The sequence below is a fragment of the Bombina bombina genome, chromosome 4 (assembly GCF_027579735.1).
Source record: "Bombina bombina isolate aBomBom1 chromosome 4, aBomBom1.pri, whole genome shotgun sequence".
NCBI lineage: Eukaryota > Metazoa > Chordata > Amphibia > Anura > Bombinatoridae > Bombina > Bombina bombina.
Window position 1 is genome coordinate 398,817,300 of NC_069502.1, and position 18,407 is coordinate 398,835,706.

At 41.6% G+C, this 18,407-nt stretch overlaps 1 protein-coding gene across 1 annotated transcript in view; it reads left to right on the forward strand.

Annotated features, from left to right (window-relative positions):
* The window catches only part of ATP11B (ATPase phospholipid transporting 11B (putative)), a gene marked incomplete in the record, with an annotated part of 701,724 nt that overhangs the window by 84,269 nt on the left and 599,048 nt on the right, over window positions 1-18,407 (forward strand). The window contains 1 exon segment of the mRNA XM_053710175.1: window positions 14,944-15,060. Within this exon segment, the coding sequence (XP_053566150.1) occupies window positions 14,944-15,060 (117 nt within the window).

Here is an 18,407-nt window from a genome sequence, read left to right on the forward strand (position 1 = left end):
TTTGCTGGGACTCTTTGCCATTTCCTGTTGGGGAAGAGATATTCCCACAAGTAAGGATGATGCCGTGGACCGGACACACCGTTGGAGAAAGTAATTTATCAGGTAAGCATAAATTCTGTTTTTATTGTGTTTTTTGGTGTGACATGTATGAGATGTGGCTCTGACATAGTGTGAACAGTGAGGTTCTTCCTTCTTTTTGATTATTGAGCAACCTGTTTAGTTTGGCACGCTTTTTCTCAGCTGCAGGGGCGGTCCTGCATGGCACTCCATCTCCATGTGGCCTCATTCTCTTCCTTTTCCTGACTGTCGGTTGCAGGAGACGAAAGCGGTTTCTCTGTGGGCCTGGGTCATAGGAGGTGGTGAGTGCCCCGGCCATTGGGGTATAAAGGTACCATTTATTTTTTTCTATAGTCCATATTAAAGGCGCAAGCTATGGAGGACTCTGATGCGTTAGAGGGTATTCCCTATCTGCCTAAATCTAATGCCTGTGTTTATTGTGAGGAGGCAACAGTATATCTGCCTGCTCAACTATGTTCCACATGCCTTGAGAAAATAGTGATATCTAAAAAGAACAAGATGTTTAGTACCACTGAGCCGTCCACCTCTGAGGGGTCTCCGTCCCGTGAGGTGTGTTCCCTACAATCATCTCCGATTACACATGCAGCTCCCCAGTGCACTATTAATCCTCCTGCGGGAGGGGCACTGTGGCCGCCAGATTTTGCTGATCAGTTGCAAATGGTGGTGTCTGCGGCCTTCAGTGCTTTACCTCTCAGTGCTAAGCGCAAGCGAAAGGTTAAACATTGCTTTCCTTCCCAGGGGTCATCTACTCCGTTGGATGTATCTGAGACTAGATTATCCGCTGATGCAGAAGACTACGATACTTCAAAGGACTCTCTCTCTCTGGGTCGGAATCCGCAGCCTCTAAACCACAGACTGCGAAGGAACCAGACTTTAGGTTTAGGATGGAACACTTACGCTTTTTATTAAAAGAGGTGTTGGCTACTCTAGAGGTTCCGGAACCAAAGTTACCGGAGGAACCTTCTATTCCTTAGCTTGATAAAGTTTATGAGGACAGGGTGGTGCCCCAGACGTTCCCATAAAGATGGCGAATATTATTAAGAATGAATGGGAGAGACCTGATTCATCTTTCTCCCCTTCTTCGTTTAAAGGGACACTGAACCCAAATTTTTTTTCTTTCATGATTCAGATAGAGCATGCAATTTTAAACAACTTTCTCATTTACTCTTATTATCAATTTTACCAAATTCTCTTGCTATCTTTATTTGAATATCATGAATGTAAATCTTAGCAACAAGCCCATTTTAGGTTCAGCACCATAGATAGCGCTTGCTTATTGGAGGCTGACATTTACCCACCAATAAGCAAGCATAACCCAGGTTCTCAACCAAAAATGGGCCGGCTCCTATGCATCACATTCCTGCTATTTAAATAAAGATAGCAAGAGAACTAAGAAAAAATAATAATAGGAGTAAATTAGAAAGTTGCTTAAAATTGCATGCTCTATCTGAATTGTTAAAGAAAACATTTGCGTTTAATGTCCCTTTAAGAAATTGTTCCCGGTTCCTGATTCTCAGCTAGAATTGTGGGGATCTGTCCCTAAGGTGGATGGAGCTATCTCTACACTCGCTATGCGCACCACTATCCCACTTGAGGATAATTCGTCGTTTAAGGAACCCATGGATAAGAAATTAGAGACCCTGTTAAGAAAAATGTTTCAGCACACGGAATTCATATTTGAACCTGCAGCGGCGGTCACTGCGGTGGTGCGAGCCGCTACCTATTGGTGTGACTCTCTGTCAGAGATGATCGAGGTGGAGACTCTCCTCAATGAGATACAGGAAAGAATTAAGGACCTGAGGGTAGCTTATTCGTTTATCTGTGATGCAAATATGCAGATTATTCACTTGAATGCCAAGACATCAGACTTTTCTTTTCTGGCCTGGAGGGCCCTGTGGTTGAAGTCGTGGTCTGCTGACATGACGTCCAAATCTAGATTACTTTCCCTTCCATTTAAGGGAAAGGTTATTTTCAGACCAGGCCTGGACTCTTATGTCCATGGTCACGGGGGGCAAGGGTGCCTTTCTACCGCAGGATAAGAAGAATAAACCTTAGGGTCCTACTTTTCGCCCCTTTCGTTTGGACAAGTCCCAACAACAGCAGCCTGCTGCGAATCCCGAGGAGTCCAAGGGATCTTGGAAGCCTTCTCAGTTTTGGAATAAACCAAGCAGAGCAAGAAGCCTGCTGAGACAAAATGGGCATGAAGGGGCGGCCCCCGATCCGTCTCTGGATCTCGTAGGGGCAGACTATCTCTTTTCGCGGAGGCTTGGATGAGAGACGTGCAGGATCCTTGGGTTCTGGAGGTTATTGTCCAGGGTTACAGGATAGGTTTAAAAACTCGCCCTCCCAGGGGCAGTTTCCTCTTGTCAAATCTATCGTCAAGACCAGAGAAACAAGATGCCTTTCTAGAGTGCAAGAGGGATCTCTCCTCTCTAGGAGTAATTATACCAGTACCTCTAGCAGAAAGAGGTCTAGGGTACTATTCAAACTTTTTTCGTGGTCCCAAAGAAGGAGGGCATGTTTCGCCCGATTCTGGACCTAAAGTGCTTAAACAAGTTTGTCGGTCCCATCGTTCAAGATGGAGACGATAAGGTCTATTCTGCCCTTAGTTCAAAGGGTCAGTTCATGACAACAATAGACTTGAAGGACGCTTACCTTCATGTGCCTATACACAAGGATCACTTCAAGTTCCTAAGATTCGCTTTTCTGGACCAGCACTTCCAGTTTGTAGCTCTCCCCTTCGGTCTGGGTACTGCCCCAAGAGTCTTTATGAAGGTTATGAGAGCTTTGCTCGCGGTGGCGAGATCCAGAAGTATTGCAGTAGCACCTTATCTGGGCAACATCCTGGTCCAGTCTCCGTCCTGTCGGCTGGCAGAGGACTATTCGAGAGCTCTTCTACTTCTTCGATCTCATGGATGGAAGATAAACTCAGGAAAGAGTTCTCTGCTTCCCAGTACCAGAGTGGAGTTCCTGGGCATGAGCATAGACTCCATATCCATGAAGATGGATGGGGAGCTGTTTAGGGTGTCAAGAAGGCACAGGGCAGGTGGAATTGGGAGGAGTCGATTCTTCCGATCAACATCCTGGAGCTTCGAGCAATCTTAAACGCTCTGAGGGCTTGGCCCCTCCTGGGTTAGTCTCAGTTCATCAGATTCCAGACATTACCTCGGTGGCTTACATCAACCACCAGGGGGGAAGGAGACGCTCCCTAGCCATGAGGGAAGTATCTCGGATTCTGGATTGGGCGGAGACCCACAACTGCTCGCTGTCAGCGATCCACGTCCCGGGTGTGGACAACTGTGAAGCGGATTTTCTCAGCAGACAATCGTTTCATCTGGGGGAATGGTCTCTTCATCCCGAAGTGTTTGCAGGGATTTGCAACAGATGGGGGATGCCGGAGATAGATCTCATGGCGTCCAGACTCGACTTCAAGATCCTCAGATACGGGTCGTGGTCCAGGGATCCCCAGGCAGAACTGATAGATGCCTTGGCAGTGCCTTGGGGATTCAACCTAGTGTACGTACAGTATTTCCTCCGTTACCACTTCTACCTCGAGTAGTGGCCCACATCAAGCAGGAGCAAGCATAGACTATTCTGATTGCTCCATCATGGCCGCGGAGGATGTGGTTTGTGGATCTGGTGGGGATGTCATTATCTCCTCCGTGTTGGAGGTTTCCCCTTCGCAGGGATCTGCTTGTACAGGGCCCCTTTGTGCATAAAAATCTAGATTCTCTGAGGCTGACGGCATGGAGATTGAACGCTTAGTCTTAGCCAAGAAAGGATTTTCTGAGAGTGTGATTGATGCTCTCATTCAAGCCTGGAAGCCGGTCACCCGTTGCATCTATCATAAGGTGTGGAGGACCTACTTACTTTGGTGTGAGACTTGTAGATATTCTTGGCACAGAGTCAGAATATCCAGGATACTTTCCTTCCTCCGGGTTGGTTTGGAAAAGGCACTTGCCGTTAGTTCCTTGAAGTGACAGATTTCGGCTTTATCTGTGTTACACAAGAATCCCGCTGAGCTTTCTGATATACAGTCTTTTGTTCAGGCTCTATCCAGGATCAGGCCTGTATTCAGACATTCTGCTCCTCCTTGGAGTTTGAATCTGGTTCTTAGGGTTTTACAGAGGACCCCGTTTAAGCCTATGCATTCTCTTGTCATTAAGATACTGTCTTGGATGGTTCTTTTTCTACTGGCTATTGCTTCGGCATGCAGAGTCTCTGAGTTGGCGGCCTTGCAATGTGAACCTCCTTACTTGTTTTTTCATGCCGATAAGGCTGTCCTTCGCACTGGGTTGGGATTTCTCCTTAAGGTTGTGTCTGATCGCAAAATTAATCAGGAGATTGTAGTTCCTTTCTTGTGTCTTAACCCTCCTTCTTCAAAAGAATGGTTACTTCATAACTTGGATGTGGTTCAAGGTTTGAAGTTTTATCTTCAGGCTACAAATGATTTCAGACAGACTTCAGCATTGTTTGTTGTCTATTCGGGGAAGCGCAAGGGGCAGAAGGCTACTTCCACTTCCCTATCTTTTTGGCTGAGGAGCATGATTCGCCTGGCTTATGAGACAGCGGGACATAAGCCTCCTCAGGATTACGGCTCACTCTACTAGAGCTGTGGCTTCTTCTTGGGCTTTCAAGAATGAGGCCTCTATGGAGCAGATTTATAAGGCGGCTAGCTGGTCCTCCTTACATACTTTTTCAAAGTTTTACAAATTTGACAGGTTTGCTTCGGCTGAAGCAGCTTTTGGAAGAAAGGTTTTACAGGCTGTGGTACCCTCAGTCTAGGGTCTGCCTCATTTTTACCCTCCCGTTTTCATTGTGTCCTCTAGAGCTTGGGTATTTGTTTTCCACAAGTAATGAATAAAGCCGTGGACTCTCCTCGTATTAAGATGGAAAACATAAATTATGCTTATCTGATAATTTAATTTCCATCTGTACAAGGAGAGTCCACAGCTCGCGCCCGGTTCTCCGTTGCGCAGACCTAAATTGCTTTTGTTTTTTGTCTTGGCACCATTTATACCCTAATATTTCTCCTACTGTTCCTTGTTCCCTCGGCAGAATGACTGGGGGATGGGGGGGGGTATTTAAGCCTTTGGCTGGGGTTTCTTTGCCTCCTCCTGGTGGCCAGGTTCTGTATTTCCCACAAGTAATGAATAAAGCCGTGGACTCTCCTTGTAGAGATGGAAAATAAATTATCAGGTAAGCCTAATTTACGTTTTTGCGCATGTGCGGTAGTAAATTTCGACGGGGTAGTAAATTGCGACGGAGTACTGGTGGGAGGTTCGGGAGGGATGGAGGGAGGCAGGTGGGTGGCACAGTGGTAAAGGGGTAGTGTGTGGGAGGGAGGGGCGTCACACTACCAACAGAAAAAGTTTGGAAGAGGTAGAGCAGGGATACTAGGCTACAGAAAAATGGGCAACCTGGATGGGGGGGGGGGGTGGCCCTACATAATGATCTTGGGGAGGGGGAGAGACCACTGAGACCCCTACACTACAGAAAAACAAAAAAATAATGCATTTTAAAAAACAAACCTATTAACAGGGTACTGCTGCCGGTACCTAAAATGGCGTACACCATTAGGAGGGAAAAGATTAGAGAGCAGTTTGGGAGAGTAAATTGAGCAGATGTATGTTGTGACATGCTGCTTTTGTCTAAGCATATATGTTTTTGCATGAAATAGGCATTTTTCACCCCTCTGCTAGTTATATTGTAAATGTGCTGAGTGTATAAGCCAAACCCTGCTACTTATCTGTCTCTAGCTGGTGTGTGATTGGCTGCTAAAAACATTCAAACAATTTTCACACTTGGTATGTTTTCTTGATTACTAGTTTTCTTTCTTTGTTTTTTTTAAACATACAATTAAACATTTTTGTTAGCAGAATGTGGTAAAAACTTTATAGAATGTATCAAAGTAACATTAAAAATAAATATTTTATTTACTCTGTACTAAACCTAGTTTAATGTCAAATATAAATTGATTTAGTAATACAGTAGTTTTTTTCTCTTTTAACTGCTGTATGCTTAGTAACACTGTAACAAACTTGCAAAACTGTCCTTCACTATTGCTTTATATCTTACATTTAGTGTGAGGAAATCATGATTATGGTTCCATGTTCTGAAATATCCGGGTTTTTGACATCTGTATTTTGAAATAAAGACATAAATTATTTACACTTCTCATTGAAAGAAGCCTTTAGCATTTTGTAGAGAAGTATTAATTTTGACACATTTGAAAAGCAAAACATTCTAACATTCATACAGCTACTATTTCATGTGTTTTAAAGGGACAAATCATTTTATATATTTTATATATGCATATTGTATATCCACAATTACTAAATTTTAAAATCTACAAAAAAAATATTTTAAAAGCATTTAAAATTGTCAACAAAATTTGTATAGTTTTGCAGTCCAAGGACATACCCATAATATATATATATATATATATATATATATATATATATATAATATATATATATTATATATATATATATATATATATATATATATATATATATATATATATATATGTAGCCCTCAGTTTACGCCGGGGTTAGGTTCCAGAAGGAACGGTTGTAAATTGAAACCCAATTTATAATGTAAGTCAATGGGAAGTGAAGGAGATAGGTTCCAGGCCCCTCTCAAAATTGTCATAAGTAACACCTGATACATTATTTTTAAAGCTTTGAAATGAAGACTTTAAATGCTAAACAGCATTATAAACCTAATAAAATAATCACACAACACAGACTTCACTTGCATTTTTATGCAAACAGTTCTTTCTATGCATTCCAATCTGGACTGATTTATAGACAGGAAGATCTTGTTCCTTTGAAATCTGCTTGATAGCTTAGGTCTGGTTAAATTGATTAAAGGGACACTGTACCCAATTTTTTTCTTTTGTAATTCAGAAAGAGCATGCAATTTTAAGTAACTTTCTAATTTACTCCTATTATCATTTTTTCTTCGTTCTCTTGCTATCATTATTTGAAAAAGAAGGCATCTAAGCTTTTTTTTTGGTTTCAGTACTCTGGACAGCACTTTTTTATTGGTGGATGAATTTATCCACCAATCAGCAAGGACAACCCAGGTTGTTCACCAAAAATGGGCCGGCATCTAAACTTACATTCTTGCATTTCAAATAAAGATACCAAGAGAATGAAGAAAATTTGATTCTAAGAGTAAATTAGAAAGTTGCTTAAAATTTCATGCTCAATCTGAATCACGAAAGAAAATTTTTGGGTACAGTGTCCCTTTAATTTCAGCTTGCTTGGCTTTGCTGCAACACAAGCGGACAGCTCCACCTACTGGCTATTTTAATAAATGCACTGCTTCTCAATGCTTTTCAATAGCAGTCACATGACTGGGAAAAAAGGTTGTTATTCTGAAACGGTGTAAATTGAACCGTTGTAAAACGAGGGCCACCTGTATATATACATATATATACACATATATACACACACAATGTGTGTGTGTGCAGAAAAAAAATCTCAGAAAATAAAAAAAAGTTCTGCCTCTGGAGCGCCACTAGTGGGCGTGAAACGAGTCAGACTCTCTCTCTTCCTGGACGCCACACCATGTCATCACATCCTTTTGATCAGGCTTGACAAATTTTGCAAAAAATATGTAATAGGGGTTAATCACCATTTCAGTACACTACAATTCAGCTGTATCAAAATGACCATAAGACAACCCCCTTCAAGTTCAGTGCTAAGTACGTCGTTATATAAATGAAACCAAATCATAAGAAAATGCATGGGGAATTATTAGATAATGTTACTTAAACATTTAAAAGTCCAATATTCCAAATACAATTGAGGTAATGCATTGATTAAAAGTAGTTTGTTTTCTTAAAATTTAAATTGGATAAAATACACTGTAGAACTTACTTAAACACAACACACACAGTTTAATGTAGCAGAAATATTTCAACTTCAGGGACCTCTTATCCATCATTTACACAACCCCTGCACATTATTATATATTCCTAGGTGTACTCTGGGAAAGTGGCCCCAGAATGAATGAATAAATAAATAAAGTATGACAGCAAGGAGGAATGTGAAGTTTAGAGGAACAGTTGGTAGCAACCTATCTCCTTGGTTAGCAGAGCACCACTCTAGGTTATAAGCTTTTACGAGTAAGAGTTTCTGCTCCTTTTAAAGTAAGGGTATCAATACCTCCTGTATCTGTATATTAAAGGACCTTTATAATATAGAAATGATACGTACAGTCGGTAGAGCATGTCATTTTAGCACTACTGACCCTGCAAATCTGTGTGTTTAATCCCTGCAGAGGATCCCTGCCTAACACCTTTGCTGTGGTTAATCATATTTATTTTTTCCTAGTAGTGCAATAATAAAATGTTATGCTTTCCCTGAGCTGGACACAGCCAGTTACTGACAGTTACGTAATTATGCTGCTCCTGATTGGCTAAGCTGTTATATTCATATCAGTAATGCATTTCTGGATCAAAGCTGACTCTGTTTAGCCCTTTTGAGGGGGTTGAAAACCGTAATTATGTTTAAGCAATAGTCCAATAAAAAAATAGCACATTAGGGCATTTTGGTGTTGCTCCTTTATGGCCATTTAAATAAACCACATATAATACATTTTTTGCAATTAACACAGCAGAGGATCTGCTGCAGAGTTGTCTAGCAAAGCCTGGTAGAGCTGTTTATATAGGCCCTCTGCAATACTTAGATTACACATAGATGTGTGAAGTTAGTGTCTGAAGATATTTAATCCTTTTATGGGTACTTTTCCCTGCAAGCCAGGATTGGGGTCTATCTGTGTCCACGTCAATCTCTGTCTTGAGTAAGAGTAGTGGTGGCTTTTAGCAGTGGTGAGGAAGTCTTTGCTTTACTTTTAACACTTTGCTACCCCTTTGTAGAAAGCCAGAGTTGGTTACTCTGTTCTTTTTTTCCCTACTGGTCCATGACAGGGAGTGATGTACCTGCCACACCTAAGGATCAGCATTTATCATGCAATTGGATCTAAGGTAAGTGCTTTTGCCTTCTAGGTACAGAAGGGCAACAGCACTTAACTGATTAATCTTCATTTTCTGATCCTTTCTGGGACATAATAATCCTTATAGTTTAAGGATTCATATTGGGGACACAATATTTGACTTAAATACAGTATGGCACTTATTACAGTATGAGCAGGCACCTTGGATAATCTATGATGGGAGGTTTATTTTTATTGCTAATAGCCAGGATAACTCTTGTGGGCTTATTTTCTTGGTGCTTAAAAACGGGAAAGCCGTTTTTTTAAACTATCAGGCACTTTTGCACATTTTTTTTCACCGAATAAAATAATTGCACAGTTAATATTGGCCCACACTTCCGGTTTTACGGAGCGGAGCATTTGAGGACAATAGCGATCTTTTGCTTCAGAGCAGATGATCTCCAGCTAGAAGTTTTCTTGCGTCTGCTTAGAGTTTATCTTCTACCCGGATCGTCTAAGAGGAGAGGAAATCTCTACAAGGAGTTCCGTTTTTTCCCTCTTACTATTGGGGTGTCTCTCTCTTGGCTGGTAGGAGCCTCAGGCAATCTAAGGATTTTTTCAAATAGCGTCTTTTGATGTTTATTTTTCATCTTCTACACCCTAAATAATTAATTTGATATATATTTTTTTTTTTTTTTACATATTTTCATTTTACTAGTGGGACCTTTTAACTCCATAGCATGGACTCTGAACAGAGTCAGTCCATCTCTGGATAAATGTTTATTATGCTTAGAGGCCCAAATTGTTCTTCCTATGCAATTTTGCTCCTCTTGTTTAGCTAAAACTTTAAAATTTAAGGATAAATGACTCTTCTGAGCCAACTGTCTCTCAGGATAATGCTGTGCGTGACATGCCTCAGCTTTCTCCTCAAACGTCCCAAGCCTTAAATGTTTCTCATACTGCGCCTTCGGTGTCCTCTCAACCACCTGGGGGTGTTTATTGACTTGGGGATTTTGCCGCTAAAATTTCTTTTGCAGTAACAACGGCTTTGTCAGCTTTGCCTTCATCGGTTAAGCGTAAGAGAAATTCTAAGCATCTGCCTGATGGTAAGGCTTCTGACTAGGTCTGCATTAGCCATTTTGTCTCAGATGTCTGATGAGGAGAATACTTCAGTAGTTTCTGAAAGTGAGATCTCAGACTCTTACTTTAGCAGAAAAATTTCCAGCAACTGAAGATGTTAATTTTAGATTTAAGCTTGAACACCTCCGGTTACGATTAAAGGAGGTTTTAGCTACTTTAGACGTCTCTGAACCTTCGGTTGCTGTCAACCCCACAAAGTCTTCTAATATGGATAGAGTTTGATTTCCCATCTTCTGAGGAGGTTTTTTCCTGTTCAAAGGAAGATGTCTGAAATTAATTGCTCAAGTATGGGATAAGCCAGGGGTTCCTTTTTCTTCTTCCCCTGTTTTTAAAAAGATGTTTCCTGTTGCTGACTCTATTCGTGACTCCTGACGCACTGTTCCTAAAGTAGGAGCTATTTCTACTCTTGCTAAGAGAACTACCATTCCCTATCAGGGCTCGACAAACCCCAGGAGCCTGGGAGCCACAGGCTCCTAGATTTTTACCCCTGGCTCCTAACTTTTTGGGTTATTTTCCATATATCTATATACAAATCCAACTGTCTGGCTCCTAAAAATATGCCTGGCTCCTAAATATTCTTACTGGCTCCTAAGTTTTGAACATATTCATCAAGCACTGATTACTATAGAGGATAGTTGCTCTTTTAAGGACCCTATGGACAAGAAACTAGAGGCTTATTTAAAAAAGATGTACATCCATCAGGGTTACAATAGCAACCAGCAGCGAGTATTGCTACGTTTGCGGGAGCTGCATCTTATTGGTGCGATGCATTGTCTGATCTTATTACAGAGGAAACTACAGTAGAGGAGATCCAATATAGGATCACAGCTCCAAAATTGGCCAATACCTTTATCTGTGATGCTAATATGCAGATAATTAGTCTGGGAGCTAAGATGTCTAGCTCACAGTACTAGCCCACAGGGCTCTGTGGTAAAATCTTGGTCGGCCGATGTCTCTTCTAAGGCCAAGCTGTTGGCTTTACCTTACAAGGGAAAGACTCTGTTTGGACCTGGTCTGGCGGAGATCCTTTCAGAGATTACAGGTGGAAAGGGATATTTCCTACCATCGGGACAAGAAGAATAGACCTAGAGGTCGTCAGACTTTTAATTTTTGTTGCTTTCGTAACTTTAAGGGACAAAAAGTCCTCCTCTTCCTCTTCAAAACCAGATCAACCCAGATCCTCTTGGAAATCCAACCAGTCCCTGGAACAAGGGAAAACAAAACAAAAAGCCTTCTGCTGACTCTAAATCAGCATGAAGGTTCCTCCCCCGATTCCAGTGTGGATCAGGTGGGAGGGCAGTCTTTCTCTTTTTCGTCAAGCCTAGATACCCAATGTCCCAGACCCTTGGGCGGTGGACATAGTTTCCCAGGGTTACAGAATGAGATTCAAGTCTTGCCCTCCAAGGGGCAGATTTCTCCTGTCAAGACTATCCTCAAACCAAATAAAGAAGGAGGCCTTCTTAAACTGCGTGAAAGACCTATACTCTCTGTGAGTTATTGTTCCTGTCTCTCTAACAGAACAGGGTCTAGGATTCTATTTAAGTCTATTTGTGGTTCCCATAACGGAGGGAACTTTTCGGCCCATTCTAGACCTCAAGTGTCTCAACAAATTCCTCAGGGTTCTGTCCTTCAAGATGGAAACTATTTGTTCCATTCTTCCTTTGGTACCGGAATGTCAGTTTATGGCGACCATAGACCCGAAGGACGCATACCTTCATGTTCCCATTCACAGGGAACACTATCAGTATCTGAGGTTTGCCTTTCTGGACAAGCACTTCCAATTTGTTGCAGTTCCATTTGGTCTGGCCATGGCTCCCAGAATATTCACAAAGGTTCTGGGGGTGCTATTGGCTGTGATCAGATCCCATGGAATTGTTGGGACGCTTTATCTGGACGACATCTTGGTTCCAGGCGTCATCTTTAAACTAGTCCAATCTCATACAGAGATGCTGTTGTCTTTTCTACGTTACCATAGGTGGAAGGGGAATTTTGGAAAAAAGTTATCTTGTTCAATCTACCAGAGTGCGTTTCCTAGGGACTATAATAGATTCCCTGTCCATGAAGGTGTTTCTGACGGAAATCAGAAAAACCAAAATTCTTGCTTCCTGCCTTTCTCTCCAGTCTGCCTTTCGTCCATCTGTGGCGCAATGCATAGAGGTGATTGGTGTGATGGTGGCATACATGGACATCATTCCTTTTTTGCAACTTCGACCACTGCAACTTTGTATGCTCCGTCAATGGAACAGAGATTATTTTGATTTATCACAGAGGATAAAGTCTGGACCCTCTAACAAGAGACTCTCTCTCATGGTGGGTGTCACAGGAACATCTGTCTCGAGGCACTTGCTTTCTGAGACCTTCCTGGGAAATTGCGACTACGGAAGCCAGCCTGTCAGGCTGGGGAGCTGTTTGGGGCCCTCTAAAGGCTCAGTGGTCCTCGGAAGAGTCCTTGCTTCCGTAAACATCTCGGAGTTGAGTTATCTTCAATGCCCTATCAGCGTGGCCTCAACTGTCGTTGGTCCGGTTTATAAGATTCCAATCAGACAACATCACCTCAGTGGCTTACATCAACCACCAGGGAGGGACTCAGAGTTCCTTTGCCATGAAGGAGGAGACTCGCATTCTGCAGTGGGCGGAAGCCCATGATTGTCTTATCTGCCATCCACATTCCAGGAGTGGACAACTGGGAAGCAGATTTTCTAAGCAGACACCTTTCATCCTGGGGAGTGGGCTCTTCATCCAGAAGTGTTCTATCAGATATCCCTCAAGTAGGGGGTTCCAGAGTTGGATCTGATGGCGTCCCGCCAAAACCCCAAAGTACGGTTCAAGGTCAAGAAATCCTCAGACCGTTCTGATAGATACTCTAGCGGTTCCTTGGATGTTCTCTCTGGCATATCTGTTTTCCATGAGTCATTGCTAGTATCAAACAGGAGAGAGCATCAGTGATCCTAATAGCTCCTGCATGGCCTTGCAGGATCTGGTTCGGATGTCATCTCTACCTCCTTGGAGGTTACCTCTGAGGAAGGTCCTTCTAATTCAGGGTCCTTTCCTCTATCCAAACCTAGATTCTCTGAAGCTGACTGCTTGGAGATTGAACGCCTAATTCTGTCTAGACGTGGTTTTTCTGAAGCGGTCATTGAAACTATTATTCAGGCTCGAAAACCGGTTACTCGCAAGATTTACCATAAGATATGGCGTAACTATCTTTATTGGTGTGAATGTAAGGGGTTCTCCTGGAGCCGGGTGAGGATTCCCCGGATTTTGTCTTTTCTTCGGGATGGCCTGGATAAGGGTTTATCGGTCAGTATCATAAAGGGTGAAATTTCTGCGTTATCTATCCTTTTGCACAAACGTCTGGCAGACTTACCAGATGTTCAGGCTTTTGTTAAGGCCCTGGGTTAGAATCAGGCCTGTGTTTAAACCTGTTGCTCCCCCGTGGAGCCTTAACCTAGTTCTTAATGTTTTGCAGCAGGCTCCGTTTGAGCCAATGCATGCTTTTGATATAGGTTTTGTTTCTCCTTGCTATTTCTTCCGCTCGCAGAGTCTCTGAACTTTCAGCTCTGCAGTATGAGTCCCCGTATCTTATTTTTCATTCAAATAAGGCGGTCCTTCGTACTAAATTGGGGTTTCTCCCTAAGGTGGTGTCGGATCGAAACATTAATCAGGAAATTGTTGTTCCTTCTTTTTGTCCTAATCCTTCTTCTAATAAGGAACGTCTTTTACATAACTTGGATGTTGTGCGGTCTCAAAAATTTTACTTACAAGCCACTAAAGATTTCCGGCATTCTTCTGCCCTGTTTGTGGTTTTCTCTGGAAAGCGTAAGGGTCAGAAGGCCACTTCTACTCTGTCTCTGGTTGAGAAGTTTGATTCGTTTGGCTTATGAGACTGCTGGACAGCAGCCTCCTGAGAGAATTACGGCTCATTCAACTAGGGCTGTCTCCTCCTCTTGAGCTTTCAAAAAGGAAGCTTCTGTGGATCAGATTTGCAAGGCAGCTACATGGTCCTCTCTGCATAGTTTTTCCAAATTCTACGAATTTGATACTTTTGCCTCTGCTGAGGCCTCTTTTGGGAGAATGGTTCTTCAAGCGGTGGTGCCTTCTGTTTAGGTCCTCCTGCCTTTTTCTCTCTCCCTGTTCATTCCGTGTCCTCAACCTTGGGTATTGGTTCCCACTAGTAATTGGAATGACATTGTGGACTCTCCATGTCATAGGAAAGAAAACAAAATGTATGCTTACCTGATAAATTTCTTTCTTTCCGGACATGGAGAGTCCATAACCCTGCCCTCCTTTTTTTGGATTATAATTCTACAGTTTTTTGAGTAAACCTCAGGCACCTTTTTCACCCTTGTGTTTCTTCCTTTCCATTTCCTTCGGCTGAATTACTGGGGGGTATATGGGTAAGGCAGTTACACTTAACAGCTTTGCTGGGGTGCTCTTTGCCTCCTCCTACTGCCCAGGAGTTGAATATCCCACTAGTAATTGGAATGACGTTGTGGACTCTCCATGTCCGGAAAGAAATACATTTATCAGGTAAGCATACATTTAGTTTTTTTTCTATGTCACTTCCATCATTTTGAAGGTGAAATAACTGATAATAATTTAAAAAGTATGGGAAAAATATTGAATACTGTATATTTAAAAGTTTGGTATTGTAAGCTATAGTTACATTGTGAATTTTTGTTCTGAAATAACGTTATTTTTATATTTTGTTGAAAACTTGTGATTCATTATTTTTCCCATTAAACTCATAATTAGTTTCTATGTTTCTTTTTAATTTAGGGTTGTGATCCACCAAATCACAGTGAAACACGAACGGTTTATGTCGCGAATAGATTTCCACAGCATGGTCATTACGTTCCCCAAAAGTTTGCAGACAACCGCATCATTTCCTCTAAGGTAAATATATATTTTATTTTAAACAAAATATAGAAGGTGTTGAAAATGTAATAGCCCACAAATTAAGGAGCCCATAATATTTAGGTATCATCCAGTATAATATGTTGTGTGTGTGTATCTTATAGTAGGTACAAAGGTTTGCTAGAAGTCTAAGGTGGTGGCCATCCCCAAGCCTGTATGTACCCCTTCCCTTTTTTTGCTTGAGTCAGTTTATACACTAGGAAAAATATTTGTTTATGTTGTACAGATGAAAAAAGGTTCGTCTCCAACTACTTGTCACCACTACAATGGTCCATGCAACTGCCTGATCATTATTAGACCCCACATGTGACCTTGAAAGAGGTCCCAACATAAGACACCCTGCATACAGCTGATATCCCTTTGACTGTTACCAGTATATTGGGATCCTGCAGGATAGTTTTGGGAGGTCTCTAGCTAGCGTGGTTCCCTGTGCTATTATGCTCTCATCTACATTTTTGAATGATGTGTTCATGCTTTGGAAGGTACCTTAAAAATCTGGATAATTGGTCTATTTGTGTTCCCTTATTTTCCCTGCTTTTCTATCCTTCTGTGTTTTGCTGTCCCTTTTAAATGTTTGGTACATGCAATTTAGAGACTGCTTCACAGTGTATGCAGTGTCTTCAGATTAGTGTTACTTTGTGCTATGGATGTAGAGAGCAAGAGAGAGATGACTGCACCAAGATTCCGTCTCTTTCTGCCCACTGTGAATCCTGTCTCTGCTTTAAGAAAACCAGTGCATTTTTGTTACTTAAAGGGACAAGAGACTCAGAATTTAAACAAATGGATTAAAATGGGTATGGCATTTTAAACAACATTCCAATATTCTTGCATAGTTCTCTTTGTATTCTTGCTCAGGAACATGCACATCCCCAGGACATTTTCAATGGTTGCACCGCCCAGCTGAATTTACTGACCACCCGGCTAAAATGTTAGCCACTATAATGCTTAAATTAGCTAATATTAAAATGTTTTCAATACTTCATGCACAGATTATCATTACAAAACGTATGCCAAATTATGCATTTAATTTGTGCTTGGGATAGCAGAAAATGTTATAATATAAAGTATTACACTGCCCCCACCCAGCTACTGGAGAACACTGCTTTTTGGTTTCCAGAACTGTACGCAATACAGATGATCCTTAACTAGTACTCTGTGAAGAAGTGTACTTTTTGTTCTGCTAATACATTTTACAAGCAAATTAAAGGGACACTGAACCCAAATTGTTTCTTTCGTGATTCAGATAGAGCATGTAATTTTAAGCAACTTTCTAATTTACTCCTATTCTCACATTTTCTTCATTCTCTTGGTATCTTTATTTAAAAAGCAAGAACGTAAGTTTTGATGCCGGCCCATTTTTGGTGAACAACCTAGGTTGTTCTTGCTGATTGGTGGATAAATTCACCCACAAATAAACAAGTGCTGTCCATTGGTCTGAACCAAAAATTGGCTGGCTCCTTAGCTTAGATTGAAAGTGGCGGCGCTGTGTCACCTCCAGGGAACCAAGCTGCCCACGTCCTCTGAGTCAACCTTGTTGCTTTTACCTCCAAAATAAAAGAGCTCACAATAGTGTAGCAGATTTCATACAGTGTGGTAGATGCACAAACTGGTTATACTCACAAGATTGCTGTTAAAATAAGGCTTTCTCCAACATTGGTGTGTCCGGTCCACGGCGTCATCCTTACTTGTGGGAAATATCTTTTCCCCAACAGGAAATGGCAAAGAGTCCCAGCAAAGCTGTCCATATAGTCCCTCCTAGGCTCCGCCCACCCCAGTCATTCTCTTTGCCGTTGCACAGGCAACATCTCCACGGAGATGGTTAAGAGTATGTGGTGTTTAGTTGTAGTTTTTTATTCTACTATCAAGAGTTTGTTATTTTAAAATAGTGCTGGTATGAACTATTTACTCTGAAACAGAAAAAGATGAAGAGTTCTGTTTGTGAGAGGAAGATGATTTTAGCAGACAGTAACTAAAATCGTTTGCTGTTTCCACATAGGACTGTTGAGATGAAGTAACTTCAGTTGGGGGAAACAGTATGACTAGCCATATGACTAACCATATTTCTAACAAGACTGTGTAATGCTGGAAGGCTGTCATTTCCCCTCATGGGGACCGGTAAGCCATTTTCTTAGTCTCAAACAGAATAAAGGGCTTAATATGGGCTATAAAACTGGTAGACACTTTTATGGGCAAAATCGATTGCTTTATTTGGGCATTTTATACATGTTTATGCTTTTAATTCACACTTATAAGCTTGGGGAACGTTTTTTAACGTCAGGCACTGTGTTAGACACCTTTCCAGTCAGGAAGGTCCTTCCCAGTTGTAGGCTGAGCCTCATTTTCGTGCCATTACTGCGCAGTTTCTTTTGAGAGCAAGACATGCAGATGCATGTGTGAGGATCTGAAAGTAGTTGGAAAAGTTCCTAGAAGGCTTCATTTGGTATTGTATTCCCTCCTGGGTTTGGTAAAGTCGCAGCAAAGGCTGTAGCTGGGACTGTAGAGGGGTTAAAACTGTAACCGGCTCCGGTTTCTTTATTTTAAGGGTTAAAGCTCTGAAAATTGGTGTGCAATACTTTGAATGCTTTAAGACACTGTGGTGAAAATTTGGTAAACAATTCCTTCATACTTTTTCACATATTCAGTAATAAAGTGTGCACTGTTTAAAATTTAAAGAGACAGTAACGGTTTTGTTTAAAACGTTTTTTTGTATTTTCTTGACAAGTTTAAGCCTGTTTAACATGTCTGCACCTTCAGATAAGCTATGTTTGAAGATCAATGTGTGTCCCCCTTCAAAATTGTGTGATAATTGTGCCATAGCGTCCAAGCAAAGTAAGGACAGTATTGCCACAGATAGTAAAGTTGCCCAAGATGATTCATCAGATGAAGGGAGTAGACATAGTTCTACATCATCTCCTTCTGTGTCTACACCAGTTTTGGCCACGCAGGAGGCCCCTAGTACTTCTAGCGCGCCAATGCTTATTACTATGCAACAATTAACGGCAGTAATGGATAACTCCATAGCAAATATTTTATCCAAAATGCCTGCATATCAGAGAAAGCGTGATTGCTCTGTTTTAAACACTGTAGAGCAGGAGGGCGCTGATAATAATTGCTCTGTCATACCCTCACACCAATCTGAAGGGGTCATGAGGGAGGTTTTGTCGAATGGGGAAATTTCAGATTCAGGTAAAATTTCTCAACAGGCAGAACCTGATGTTGTGACATTTAAATTTAAATTAGAGCATCTCTGCGCACTGCTTAAGGAGGTGTTATCTACTCTGGATGATTGTGACAACCTGGTCATTCCAGAAAAATTATGCAAGATG